The sequence below is a fragment of the Miniopterus schreibersii genome (assembly GCF_964146895.1).
Source record: "Miniopterus schreibersii genome assembly, chromosome: 2".
Taxonomy (NCBI): Eukaryota; Metazoa; Chordata; class Mammalia; order Chiroptera; family Miniopteridae; genus Miniopterus; species Miniopterus schreibersii.
This window is the reverse complement of record NC_138102.1, coordinates 166,743,783-166,758,011: the sequence shown is the minus strand read 5'-3', so window position 1 is coordinate 166,758,011 and position 14,229 is coordinate 166,743,783. Positions and strand designations below refer to the sequence as shown.

At 36.3% G+C, this 14,229-nt stretch overlaps 1 protein-coding gene across 1 annotated transcript in view; it reads right to left on the bottom strand.

Moving 5' to 3' along the window:
• The window catches only part of LOC308552029 (pregnancy zone protein-like), a 45,645-nt gene that overhangs the window by 22,996 nt on the left and 8,420 nt on the right, over nucleotides 1-14,229 (bottom strand). The window contains exons 3-15 of the mRNA XM_081126998.1: nucleotides 14,049-14,208; nucleotides 13,827-13,879; nucleotides 12,801-12,821; nucleotides 12,356-12,524; nucleotides 11,836-11,920; nucleotides 10,355-10,466; nucleotides 9,923-10,037; nucleotides 9,662-9,771; nucleotides 8,658-8,819; nucleotides 6,641-6,868; nucleotides 6,320-6,383; nucleotides 3,524-3,666; nucleotides 2,837-2,986 (exon numbers count right to left, since the gene is read on the bottom strand). Coding sequence (XP_080983124.1) covers nucleotides 2,837-2,986; nucleotides 3,524-3,666; nucleotides 6,320-6,383; nucleotides 6,641-6,868; nucleotides 8,658-8,819; nucleotides 9,662-9,771; nucleotides 9,923-10,037; nucleotides 10,355-10,466; nucleotides 11,836-11,920; nucleotides 12,356-12,524; nucleotides 12,801-12,821; nucleotides 13,827-13,879; nucleotides 14,049-14,208 — 1,572 coding nt within the window. The remainder of the gene's footprint in view (nucleotides 1-2,836; nucleotides 2,987-3,523; nucleotides 3,667-6,319; nucleotides 6,384-6,640; nucleotides 6,869-8,657; nucleotides 8,820-9,661; nucleotides 9,772-9,922; nucleotides 10,038-10,354; nucleotides 10,467-11,835; nucleotides 11,921-12,355; nucleotides 12,525-12,800; nucleotides 12,822-13,826; nucleotides 13,880-14,048; nucleotides 14,209-14,229) is intronic.

Sequence of the window (14,229 nt, the reverse complement as noted above, 5' to 3'; positions counted from 1 at the left end):
TTCTGGTATTCATGTCCTTGTATAGTTCCGCCCACAATGAGTGGGGCTGACATCTATAACTAATAAGATTTTGTGGAAATGATGGTGTATGAATTCCAAGGCTAGGTCATGAAAGATATTTCAGCTTTAGCTTCTCTCTTTTGAGTCACTTGTTTGAAGGAAATCGCCTATCATGTTATGGGGACATTCAGGCAGCCCTATGGAGAATTTTGTGTTGAGGAACTGAGGCTTCCTGACAACTAGAGGAGAAACATCTTGGCAGTAGATTTTCCAACCTCAATCAAGTCTTCAGATAACTAAAGCCCTTCCGACATGCTGACTGCAATCTCATGAGCTCACAGGCCAGTGCCACTGAACTAAGTCACTCTGGATTCCTAATCTACAGAAAGTGATAATAAATGTTTATTGTTTTAAGCCACTAAGTTTTTTGGGGGCAATTGTTATGCATTAGGAGATAACTAACAAAAACACCCTTTAAACTTCTTTATTAATCTTTGTTCCTGAATAGAAGAGCCAAGTAGGTACATAAATGAGTGTGTACTGTCTACATGAGCTGAACCAATGTTTTCCAGGCTATTTTCAAAGCAAGTGAGCTTAAAGATTTTTACAACTTCACGAGCCCAAACCTTCCATTTTGTTCATAATTTCTTCCCAGCTCCATAACATTCAAAGCTTTGTTATGCATCTGGAACAACTGTTAAATTTATATGACTAAAAGGAATAGGGTAGACATAAAATATTGAGAAGCATGTGAAATTCCTTCAATACAAGCTGAAAAAAAGCTTAGAATAGACTACCATAAATAGGGAATGTAAAAAACAAGGCATGTCTCTAGAGAAAGCACCCAAAGAGAAAATTCCCTTGTTTCAAGTTAACTTCCTGATGCCATCTTCTAATTCAAATAGAGAAATATAGTAATTGTCTCCCGTGTAATAATTATTATGCTATGATGAGCTATTTTGACCAATTAACAAAATAATAATTGAAGTTGAGAAGAATTTTGATTATACCTTCCATTCTGAAGAATGTTAATTTTGACGATTAAAAACAGGATTGTGATCCTTGAGATAGCTATTTGACAGTTTTAAAATTTAATACATACAACTGAAGTTTGAGAAGCCAAATCTAGAACAAACCCCAAAGAAACTGCTGTATTACTGATTTATCTTCCAACATTGTTACTGATAAGTAACAATACCTCCAAACAGGCAAATTAATTTTTCCTTTTAAATATTGATTCACGAGGCAATTAAAGCTATAAAATTGCCAGTGATAACTTTTTGACCATGATAAATCCCAATACCATATCATTTGCCTGACTTATACTGAAAAAATTCAAAATATGAGTCATCTAGTTCTATAAGTAGGTTAGAAAAGTAGTCTCTGAATTTTCCCTTTTTTGCTGAGAGATCTCTTAAAAATCCTCATGTTTGAAAATATTTTCTCCTAATGCCAATTACTAACCAGTATTTCACCTTTTATTTTTCTGAGCCATGTAAAACCTTTCATTATAGTCTCTCTCAAGTCACTACTCTGTAAGGACAGGATTGTGATATGTTCCCTGCCCTTTTCCTGGCTCCACAACAGACCCAGAACACAGTGTGCTTATGCTGATGATGAGGAAGGTGATGATGATGATGATGATAATGATAACAACAAGTCAGCGTGACACTCTAAATATTACCAGTATGAGTTATATAATTCTAGAAAAAAGCAGAGACTTAAAATTTTAGTCTGTGAATCAGCATTCCTAGCAAAGGTGTGATGGGTCATGCTCTTTTTTGAATGGAAAATAATTTGTGAATTACTTATTACCACTTTTACAGTACTCTAGAGACATACATTGTTAGATCCATTGAAAATTTCATGACATGCTTGTAATCATTTTATAGAAAGCTTAATTACTCCATTGACCAAAGATGATTTTACTTAAGCAACTTATTAATTTGTTTTCTATATATGTAGTGAATCTTAACAAAATTTAGCTTTCATTAAGACTACTGTAAAGCGTGAGTAACTGAGGTTTTGATGTGTCCCTGTTAGGAATGGAAGTGATGTCACGGACGAGATTGCACTGTGGGCAGTTTCAGAGCTATGTCCCAGCTATGTCCCTCTGGGTAAGCTAGCACAAGCCTCTCAGCTGTTACAGACCTTAGTTTTTCCATCATGAAATAGGGCTAAATAGGGCTATTACTCTCTGGGATGTTGGAAAGATTAAATGAGAAAATGCATGAGAGTTCGAGAAACTATAAAAGTTAGAAAATGGTAAATGTTTTTATTACATTACTGTAGTTTACTCTCAACAGGACCTTCTCCTTGCTCTGAGCCCCTGGTGTGTCCCTTTCTGAACCCTGAGGCTGAGGGCGCTCACCGTGGATGGGGAGACCCTGGGGCTGAGGGCGCTCACCGTGGACGGGGAGACCCTGGGGCTGAGGGCGCTCACCCTGGACGGGGAGACCCTGGGACTGAGGGCACTCACCGTGGATGGGGAGACCCTGAGGAGGGGGCACTCACCGTGGACGGGGAGACCCTGGGGCTGAGGGCGCTCACTGTGGACGGGGAGACCCTGGGGCTGAGGGCGCTCACCCTGGACGGGGAGACCCTGGGGCTGAGGGCACTCACCCTGGACGGGGAGACCCTGGGGCTGAGGGCACTCACCCTGGACGGGGAGACCCTGGGGCTGAGGGCGCTCACCCTGGACGGGGAGACCCTGAGGAGGGGGCACTCACCGTGGACGGGGAGACCCTGGGGCTGAGGGCGCTCACCATGGACGGGGAGACCCTGGGGCTGAGGGCACTCACCCTGGACGGGGAGACCCTGAGGAGGGGGCACTCACCGTGGATGGGGAGAGCTCTGCCTCGGGCTTCATGAGCAGCACACTTTGGTCCACTGCGCGGAGAGCACAGAGGGACTGAGGAGCGGCTGTGACGCGCAGGTGGACTTGTGAGGCTGGAAGGCTTTGTGCTGGGCTGAAGCTCAAGCTCACCTGTGAGACAGGAAGGGAAAGTCATCCTGCACCTCTGTTGGTGTGATCCCGCAAAACCCCGCATTTCCTGATTCTTCCTAACATTCAGCTTGATGTGGCTGTGTTTGGAAGTATCAGTCATCTTTCCTTTGCTGTTGGAAGGCTGAGCTGTCCCAAGGCGACAACTGTGATTATAAGGGATAGACAGCTTGTTTGAATTTTAGAGGTGCATCTTTACCTCTGGTTCACAATAAACTATTTATATTTGTTCTTCAGGTTTTTGAAACTTCCGAGTCACAGCATCTTACATACCTCACACAGTCGAATCAATGGAGTAGGGCACCATGGATACAAAATTAAATTATGTTTTATGTGGAAGCAATTGAAAAATTATTGTGCTAGCTGCCTGGAGATTTGACTGTGACATTAATTTGCTGGAAACATTTGGACAACTCATTTTACTTTTCTGGACTCATTTTTTTCTCTCTGAGGTACAATAGGTGGTACCTATAATACCATTTATTTGTGTTCTTGGGATTTTGTGCCGAAGACATTTACCTTGTTGGCTAGACAGTTTTCAACCTCAAAACTCTGTGAATCTCCAATAACTTCTCCGTTCGGTAAAATGGTAAAGATGAACAATCTTGCAGTGGGAGCAATGTCTGGCTTCACAGGAATGACTAAGGGAAAACTGCCTTTCACTGGGGCATGGAGACAATGACAAAAAATGGTCATAGGTCAGGACACTGTTACTGGGTCTTATCAAACTTAGAACTCTGGCTATGCATTCAATGGCTTAATCTCTTCAATGGAGTTCTAGTGAATTGGTAAAAATTAATAGGCTAATGTCTCCACAACCTCTATTGTAGAATAAAGTTCCTTACACTCATGTTTATCTTTATCTGATTTTACACCTTACTTATACCTAAACCAACTTAAATCTGAATTCCTCAAAATTATTCTGCTGATACATAGATATAGAGATATAGAGAGATATATATTTAATTAAAGCCTGATAGACTCAGTTAAAAATTTTAGAATAAGAAATTTATTTTGTGATGAATAGCAACCATTTCATTTAGATTTTAGACCAGAGCTGGTTTTCCATTTAAACACGAGCTATAATTTGTAAAATATAATCATAGAATTTAATTTTTTCAAATATATGCCCTTTTTGTTGTGAGAAGACACACAACAAAATTTACCATCTTGACCATTTTTTAAGACTACTTTAGTAGTGCTAAGTATATTCACACTGCTGTGAAACAGATCTCCAAAACTTTTTCATCTTGCAAATCTGAAGCTCTATAACTACTTAATAACTTCCCTTTTCCCTCTTCCCCCAGTTCTTGGGAACCACAAAGGCAGTGTTACGGCATTCATGTTTTTGTCTTATTGGAGGGATTAAGTTTTAGCTTATAATTCTAAAAAGAATAAGTTACGCTCTAAAAGGAGGGTAATTTCAGCCATTGTACTGCTTTCCTAAGCTAAACATACAAGCTAAGAGTAGATTGAAATATCATAAAAATGGAAAGAGAAGCTATGGCACACTTTTTTTCAGCAGAGAAAGTGTTGGAAGGAAAGCAACCTCGTAGTAATGAAAATTGTAAAGGTTTTGTTATGAAAAATCTGAATTCTGTATTTCAGACAGATTTTGAAATAGTTCTGAAATTAGAAATTTGCATCATAATATTAAAACACTATGCAAAATTATATATAAAACAGAACTATATAATAAGCTAAACTTAAGTAATTCAAAAGGTTGAATTAGACAAATTGTGAACAAAGTTGGTTTTTCTACCTAACATGGTGAAGAATTTTCAGTAACTCTTTAATGGAGAACAAATTGGTGATTAATAATATAATTATGATGTGGGATTAAAATAGTTTTATTCTAAATAATTGTGACTTAATTAATTATATAGAGGAATTCCTTTTAATTATTGTCTCGTTTACTTTCAGTACATTTCTGTGATGTGTTCAGGAAGTAAATAATTAATGAACTCTTCTTTATAATTACTAGTGAGAGATTCTTTTATGAATTATGCACAAATTAAAGTATCAGAAAAAATTAGATAAACAGTGTTTTTGGTCATTCACCTATTTCTATAAATGTGTTACATGTTGCATTATTAAAAGAAAGTAGAAAAACAGGCAATAAGATGAAGGGGAACTATGCAAGCATTAGGGTCCAAATCACTATATCGATCTCTACATAAATATAGGGGGAAATTATATTCAAAACTTCAGCACTCTTTAATGTTTAATTCAAACAATTATTAATTTTTGAAAGTGCCGATTGAGCTTATTTTATTTTATTTTAATTTTTTAAAATATATCTTTATTGATTTCAGAGAGAGGAAAGGAGAGGGAGAGAGAGAGATAGAAACATCAATGATGAGAGAGTCATTGATCGGCTGCAGCCCTCAACACGGGCATGTGCCCTGACCGGGAATCGAACCCTGATCGCCTGGATCCTAGGTCGATGCTCAACCGCTGAGCCACGCCTGGCCGGACAAGAGCTTATTTTAAATTAAACCTCCTTGAATATTGTTTCAATATTAAAAAAATAATTGATGTTTTATTTTTCCAGGCTGGTAGGGAAAGGAACCATAAAAGTAAAAAAAAAAATCATAGACTTGGAAAAAATCCTAAGCATCGTTAAGTTTAGCTCTGGGGTTATGTGGAGTTTGGTGAAATACTTGCCTTTGTTTAGATAAATTACAGGACTGTTCATGGGTTCTCTTTTCAGTGGTTTAACCCTTGATGTAGATTTAATTAGAATAGAAAATAATACTGGTTTCCTTTCCTCTAACTTAATTCATGAAGTGCACTCAAGTTCATGTGTGAAGTACTCAATTTCATGCCTACAGCACAATATGTATTCTCATTAAGTGTTGAAGGGTATGTAAAGAGCCCAGCTCAGAGTCTGCACAAAAATGAAAAATCACCTTTTTTCCCCTCATCGTTCTCCATGATACTTAACTCACTTCTTCTTTGCAATACTGAGATTAAAGTGATCAATGTACATTTATTGTTAGGGTTAAAAATAGAAAGAAGCTTAGAATTTTAAAAAGTTTTTTTATTTTAATGTCAGACAGAAGAGAGAAACTAAAGTGAAAAAAAAAGAAGTGTGCCTTAGCAGAGCGCCTGACACATAGCAAGCAATCAAATGTATCTGTTGACTGCTGGCGAATCAAAAGATGCCAGTTATCGGGGGATCTTTATTTTCCTCCCGGCCTCTTCTTAGTTTAAAGGGATGATGGGAGTGATCTCCCCACTTGTGAACTGTCGTGAGGTGTAAGGGTGAATGTGTTGGCAAGGAAGGGAGGGGGCCCATTGGAAGATACTCACTGTCTCTGCGCTCTACGGGCAGAGCATGTGATCCTGATCTGACGATGCCTCCCTTAGCCATGATCTGAAATGAAAAAGCAGCAGGAAAAAAAAGAACTTTTCTTGAGCCTGACACAGTTTTCAACACTTTATTCCCTACATAACCTGCTTTTGATTGTTGAGTCTCCGCTGGAGAGAATCAGCCTCGTGGAAATCAAAGAATGGAGGGAACATGGGTGAGAAGGCAGGATGGCAGCGCACAGCGATGTCTACATTCCTGGCCCCATTCACCGCTTTTGTCTGCTGGTAAACCCAGAATATATTTTGTGGCTTTATTCTTACCACGTAATAGAAAATGAGCTCCTTCTGTTGGCCAGTGGCCGGCAGCTTGAGTATATAGTGTGCCCTGATGACCTGCATTTGGTCACAGGGCACAGTGCCAGCCACAGGCTCCAGGTCAACGTAACTTCCACTTTGGGAGAAAACATGACTTGCGGTGTGATAAGCATTCTGGTGTCGCTCGGGGACCCGTCCAATGTTGAAACAGAAATCATTATTCCTGTGGGAGGCCTGATGAAACAGAAGAGCAAAGAATCAATATTGTTTTGAAGTTCCTCGCTTTAGCTTCCCACCAAAACGAATAGTTAAAACTTTGTGTCTCCTTTTCTGTAATAAACTTTGCATTTCCCTTGTTCTTGCTGACCACCAACTGAAGATATCGTCGATCTCTCAATCTGCACATATTAAAAGGAAATAATCTACACATTTATCTCCTTTGCCCTGATTCTGCCAACTCATCACCATTTGACTGTTTTTTTCCCCCTGCAGCTTAGAGTCAGAGGAACAATAATGTCTCAGTTAAAATGGTAAAAATCTTTAGTTAATTAAAATTGCATTACATATATTAACAAAATCTCTTACTACCCATGGGTCTCAAAATTGTTTATAAATAATCCTTAGCAAATTAGCATCCATTCCTCTTATGATTATTGTGACTTCGGATTTTTAAGGCCTATGTAGTTTTGTTGTTGTTGTTTTGTGTTGTTTTTTTTTTTCAGAAAGAGGAGCGGGGAAGAGAGAGAGAGAGAGAGGCGTTGATGTGAGAGAGAAACATCAGTGGGTTGGCCCAACTGGGGACTGAACCCGAAACCTAGGTATGTGCCCTGACTGGGGCAAACGACCTTTTGGTATATGGAATGATGTTCCAACCAACTGAACCACACAGGCCAGGGCAAAGCCTATGCAGTTTATGGACCTTTAAATCCTGCAGATATTGCTTAGCAGATAATTCCATTTATTCCCCCTGCAGTAGTTGTTCCTTAGCTCATTTCTGGGTACACTTAGAACTTTTCCTGAATTTATTGGGTATATTTTGTGGACTCTTCTATTTGCTCTCATAATAAACTTCTTATTTTTAAAATTATTCCACTTAAATAAATCAGACTAATAATTTATAATTATGTTATCTCTATGAATATAGGAAATTTTCAAGTATAGGCACACTGTTTATTCACCTTTTCAATCATAAGGAAGAACAGGTATCTATTACATAAATAACATTAAACATCGTTACATATATTTAAATTGAATTGACATGTGAACCTTGGAAAATGAAAATAATTTATGTGGCACTTATGTAAGCTGGAATCAATAAATCATAGTTTTTTACCAGTTTTTTGTTTGAGATTATAAGTATGAAAGCTTTTTAGCTATAGAAATCTTTAAAAAAATATTTTTTGATTAACTGATTTTAGAGAGAAAGAGGAAGGGAGAGAAAAAGAGAGATAGAGGGAGAAAGAAACATCAATTTGTTGTTCCACTTATTTATGCATTCATTGGTTGATTCTTGTATGTGCCCTGAGTGGAGATCGAACCCACAACCTTGGCGTATGAGAACAACACTCTAACCTGCTGAGCTGCCCAGCCAGGGCCTTATAGAAAAATTTTTATCTTCTTCATCAGGCAATATGTGTGTGTGTGTGGGGGGAGGGAATTGGGGGCAGATGGGGTCCTGATCATTTTAAAGATATCTAAGTAGACATGGAAAAACAACATAAAAAATTACATGAATTCCCCATTGAATAACTGATATTGTTCAGGAAAAAATCCAATAAGATATTTTGGATAATACATAAAATGTAAAAAATAATTCTAATAAAATTATCAGGCACTCTTACAGTATCTTTTCTAACGCCTTTATTATTTCCAATGAAATTTTTATATACCCAAATTTATCCCCAAGTTGGACAGCTTCTTATTTCTCTCTCTTAAATGCAATCTGTGTGCCTCTTCACTTCTGAATAAATGACTGTTCCTAAGGCTTCTTTGAGTCCTCAGTTTTGTTTCCTTTCATACTTACCACGAGAAAAAAGCTGTTAGCCACTATATTGGTGGTATTGATTGAAAACTTTGCAAGACCCTGTTCATTGGTAGTTACACTGGAAAGATAATTGGCTTCACTTAAAGTAATGGTAATGGATTTATTGGGAAGGGGCACATTTTTTCCATCCACCAGGAGCACCTGAAGAAGAAAAGCACTTGTTAAGTTACATGGAGAATACTGAGAGAAGGTGGAATTCATGGGCACAGACAGCTGTGCTCCCATAACTTAAAAACTAAAGAAGAAGAAACAACTCTTTCATAAGGATTACAGAGCTGTTTCCTTCCATTTGGATTCTCGTGTCTTTCCACCTTTTTTTTACAATTTGGATCCTCACTTAATTTTCATTTCCTGAAACGAACCTGCACAATAATTTTTTTTTGAGAAAAATTTATTAAGTATAAAACTGGTAAAATTAACTGTAAATATGAAAAACAATACTATCTGTTTATTTTATTATTCTTAAAATATATACCCTAAATATGAAAATAATACAATAATAATAGCCATAAACTGCACATTATTATAATTCCAACGTTTAAAATTAAAATTTATTCACTCATTTTAAACAGAACAAGAGATATAAAAAAGGATATCTACAGCCATAGATTCAGAGTCATTTGTGACAAACTCTCTTAAAATTCTGATGCTGGCTGGATAATGGCAAAAATATATTTATTTATTATAAAATGGTTGGGATAAGGGGTTTGACATAATAACTAACTTATATTACATTAAGCATTTTTATTAGTTACATGTTCAAAAAAGAAACAGGACCTCTGATTCTCATAATACTATAGTGTATGTTCATGCATATTGTCAGTGATATTACAAAGGAAAGTATCTACTTTTGTTTGGTTCCACGATTTTGATCATATTAATAATTAATTGATAATACTAACTAGGTATGGACTACGTCATTGTGTCCTTGATCTAGATAAAACTGGACACTTCATTTACCTGTAAATTGCAATACACTCTACCTGACCAAAGAAGGGCATTCCTCGTCGAAAATGTGAATCCACATTCACAAACTTGAGGCTGGTTGCGGTGTCTGTGATTGTGCTGGTCCCACTTCCAGTGAACTCTAGGTCTGAAAAATATGCAGAAAAGAGTAAATACTCTTGGAAGTTACTTTAGTCCTAAAATTCATTTCCTACCACCTCTGTTATGACTCTTATTTTGTTATGGGAAATAAATCAATGTTCATTGCTTTATCTCCCATATTAAGTTAGTACTCAAACCTGTTCCCTCTTCTGTGATCTTGGCTTCCACTTTCAGTTCCATTTCATAACCCGAGATTTTAAGGTGGAACAACTCTGTGTGTACTTGTTGGGTGAAGCAGCCATTGCTGTTGAGCTGAGAAGAATGTAAAAATTGATAAATGTCACACTGATTCAGACTAATAGTCACTAAATCTACTATTTTCTTTCTGGTGCCAATACAACTTTTCTGGGTTAAACATGTTAATCAACCTTTAGGAATTTAATATTCATATTTGATTTGTAATCTCTATGATTAGTCATCAAACTGAGAATTTTGTTGACTAAGAATAGAAATTTCATTTTTGTTGGAGAATAGTTGGGGCTCAGCTTACTATGATGCCCTTTAGTAAAATGGGGTAGCTCAATGGTTATCAATAATGATGGTCTCTAGAGAGAACACTCCTTACTAACCTGTTGACTGAATTCCTCACAGACAGCTTGCTTTGGACAGTTAAAATTTTCAAATAATTTTCGGCACACGCGCACAGTTGCAAGTCCTGGGACAGGTTTTCCGTAGGTGTATCTGTCGCATAAGAAATAAATCAGGAACTAAGGAAAGGTGTCTACATTTTCACTACCAGCCCAGCACAGAACAATTATTCTCTAATAATAACTTTATTATTTTAGACATGTCAAGTAGAAACATGTCTGGAAAATGTCTCTATGAAGATATTACCCAGTAAGACACTTGAAACTTGACTTCAATGCACAACCAAGTTGCCTTGGGATATTTTTATTTCTCCCCTTTAGCATGAGAAACCAATCATGGGGCATATAAAATTTTTCTGTGTGTGCACTCTATACTTATATTAGTTCTTTGTCTCTATTTTTAACAAAAATGGAATAATTAATTGATAGCTGGGGGGTCAGTAGTTTTCTTTACTATTTGAAAATACCTCCAATATCACTTCAAGAAAAAAATATAATTAGAGCAACCACTATGAAAACAGTATGGAAATCTCTCAAAAAATTAAAAATAGAGAGAGATTGTTTCAGTGTTTAAAAATTTGTTCCTTTCTGCACCAAGTGTTTCTATGCAAAACACTCAAAGTATTCTCTTAAAACTGGAGAGAGAGTAAAACTAATTAAATGTACCATGAAGGAGCAATCAGGCAAATGCAACAAGTGGGACATTTATAGGCCAATTGACCTGTTGTTTTCCATAAGCTAACACCGTGGGAAAAAAGAAGGTCCTAGATTTTTAAAACTTTGAGCTATTTATAGATTTCCAATGGCTTGTTTAAAAATATTAGGAAAAAACTGTAGAGGGGAAATCAATGAAACAAAATTGGCAAAATTTTATAATTTTCATAGTAGGTGATGGGCACATGTGATTATATTTTACTATTCTGTCAACTTTTGTATTCAATCAAAAATTTCCATTGTAGAGAGCTGTTTTTTTAAAAAAAGGTGCATATGAGTCATAATAGCCAAAAGCAATATGTGGAGACATTTTAAGGAAAATCTGAGATTTTTTTTAAAGGAAAATCTAGGGTACTTGAATATAAACTCAAAATTAGTATTGAATAATTAATTTTAATTTTATTAATGTGACAATGACATCATGATTACATAGGAAAATGTCACTAATTTTTAGAGGTGCATACTGTTGGGGCTGGGTGAAAATGTCATGATTTTTGTAATTTATCCTGAAATGTTAAAGCAAAAAAAAAAGTAGCAAATATGGAAATATGTTACTTGCTAAATCATGATTATGAGTGTCTCCACTCTTTCCTGCATTTCAAAAATTTAATAAGAAAAATAAAGGGAAGTCACTGAAATGAAGTTTTCGAAGTGCCATGGAAAATTAATTTATAATTGTGTACCTAGCTAAATAATCACTCAAAATTGAGGCAAAATATAAAATTTCAGACAAAAACAATTTAACTCACATTCCACATACTGATAGGTTCATTTCTTTATCCTGGATACTGATTATCTTTGGGACTTGAACTTTGACCTCAAACTTGGGAACCACTGTTAACAGAGATAATAGAAACAAGAAGGCTGGTAAATATTTAATGGAAATACTAGTATTTTTATGTCTATAATTTTTCCCACAAAAATAACTTGAAAAGTTACATTCATTTTTCAGTGTATCAGCTTCAAAATGATTAAGTTTAACAATTCATGCAAAATTTGACTTTGTGACCACAACAGATCTCAGTGACATTAACAAATGATGATGGTTCCATTGAAATAAGAATTTTGATAGTTGGCAAAGTGTAACTTGCTACTGAAAATCACCAAGTTCTTATAAACTTCTGTGTTCACAGAATAGTGATGGTCTTAGAAAATGATATAGCTGACTCTACTCCAAGTTCAACATACCTGCAGGAAATTCAAAGGACCTAAGTGAGTTCACACTAGGAACCAAAAAGCTATGACCCTTTCACCTTTCATAATCCATACCAAATTCCTCCACGGTGAAGGGGTGCTCTATCCTTTCGCCTGATTCCTTCTGTACCACCACCTTGTAGGAGCCCTGAAGCAGCTCTGATGAGAGGGGAAAGGCTAATTGTCTGAGGCCATTCTCTAACTTGAAATTCTGCCACTGTCCAATTCGATTCCTTTTTGGGTTCTAGAGGTAAGAAAGGAGCATGGGAATAATTATTTAGTAATGCTAGCCCTTGACAAAACACATGCCTTTCGGGGTAGTAGCTGGTATTACCTCCAGGAAAGACAAACACAGAAGGAAGGTGAACCACAGTAAACCTGACATCTGAGAGTAGGAAAATTTAGATCTGAAAGTTTTGTGTGTTTTTTTAACAGCAGTTCCTCTATCTGGAATATTATCAGAATTTCCTCTTCCTTAAATGCACTGACTTCCTTATAAGACACTCTTTTTGATGCTTACCTCAAGGTACACCACTGGAATCTATATGAAAAAATGAAAAAAGAGATGTGATTAGAATTTCACCAAAGGCTATGATTTCAGACTTATGACCAAACAGCTTACTAAGGAAAAATAATATTTGTAGTAAGATATATCAAAATTTAACCAGAAACATAAAAGAAGTGGAATTGCTCAGGGAAATCAGTAAATGGTTCTAAGAAGAGCATAATAATATATTTCTACAAAAATCATTGTGTTGTCATTTCCTTGAAAAATATTGTTGAATAATACTTGTTAATATTTATTAATTTATTAATATTATTCACCAACATTATTATTTAGGTATGAAAATCCTCTTAGTGAAGAATACTGTTTACTTACATAAATTAAAAATGGATAGTAATAGAGTTACATGACATTATGATTTATATTCAACAGGGAGAAAATTCCCAGAATTACTCGGTTAAAAGTAAACCAAAAATATTTCTTCTAGTTCCAAAATTGTCTAATGTCTACCTTTTAAAAGCAGCCTTGTTTCTTTGCCTTCATATTGAAAGCTAGTTGAAGGAAGGGATATACAATTAACATAAATGAAGACTTCATATATAATGGATACTATATGATATATGTATAAATATATGTTATCATATATAATAAAATTATATATTTTATAATATATACATATATTCAGAAGAAGTGAAACTCTTTGGTGCTTTAATTCATCATAAACTCCTTCAGAGTGTGGATATAGGTAGCACATAACTTTTTATTCTGCCTCTTTATTATGCTTAATGTAGTGTTTTGAGAGCAATAAATGTAGCTATTTCCAGGCTGATTAATTACTGTTATAAGAGAAAGAGCTTCCTCACCTCTTATCCCTCAATTATGCCTTGTATGAGACTCTAGATTTGTAGTGAAGCTGGAATCTAGATTCCAAAAGGAATGTCTTTCATCTCACTTTTCCTGGACATTCCCACCCCACCTTGGGTGAATGCTCTCATCCCACCACCCACCACCCACCCAAACTAGAGATATTAAGATACTTACCAGTTCATTTACGGGGTGGAAATTTTCATCCACAGAGACAATGCGGAATTTTACTGAAAAAGAAATTCTCTGATAAGCCTCAGACATGATAAATCAGGTAATTTGGGTAATAATAACACAGGAGGCTAAGAGATCAGGATAATGGTGACTTTGGCTGGAAACCTGCTGAGGAGGTGGCTCTCCTTCTAGTGTTGCCCCAAACAATGGAATTTCCCTACATACCTGTCTGTCCTGGTTTATAGATGGGTTTGTCTGTCTGGACAAAGACCAGACTTTGAGCATTCTTTACCAGCACTTTGCTTCTCTTCCTGAAGTTGTGTGTTGCTCCCTCTATCTGGACAGTGAAGGAAGCCACCTCTGAAGATGATGAGATCCTTGGGAGCTGAAGAACATAGGGTGCCCC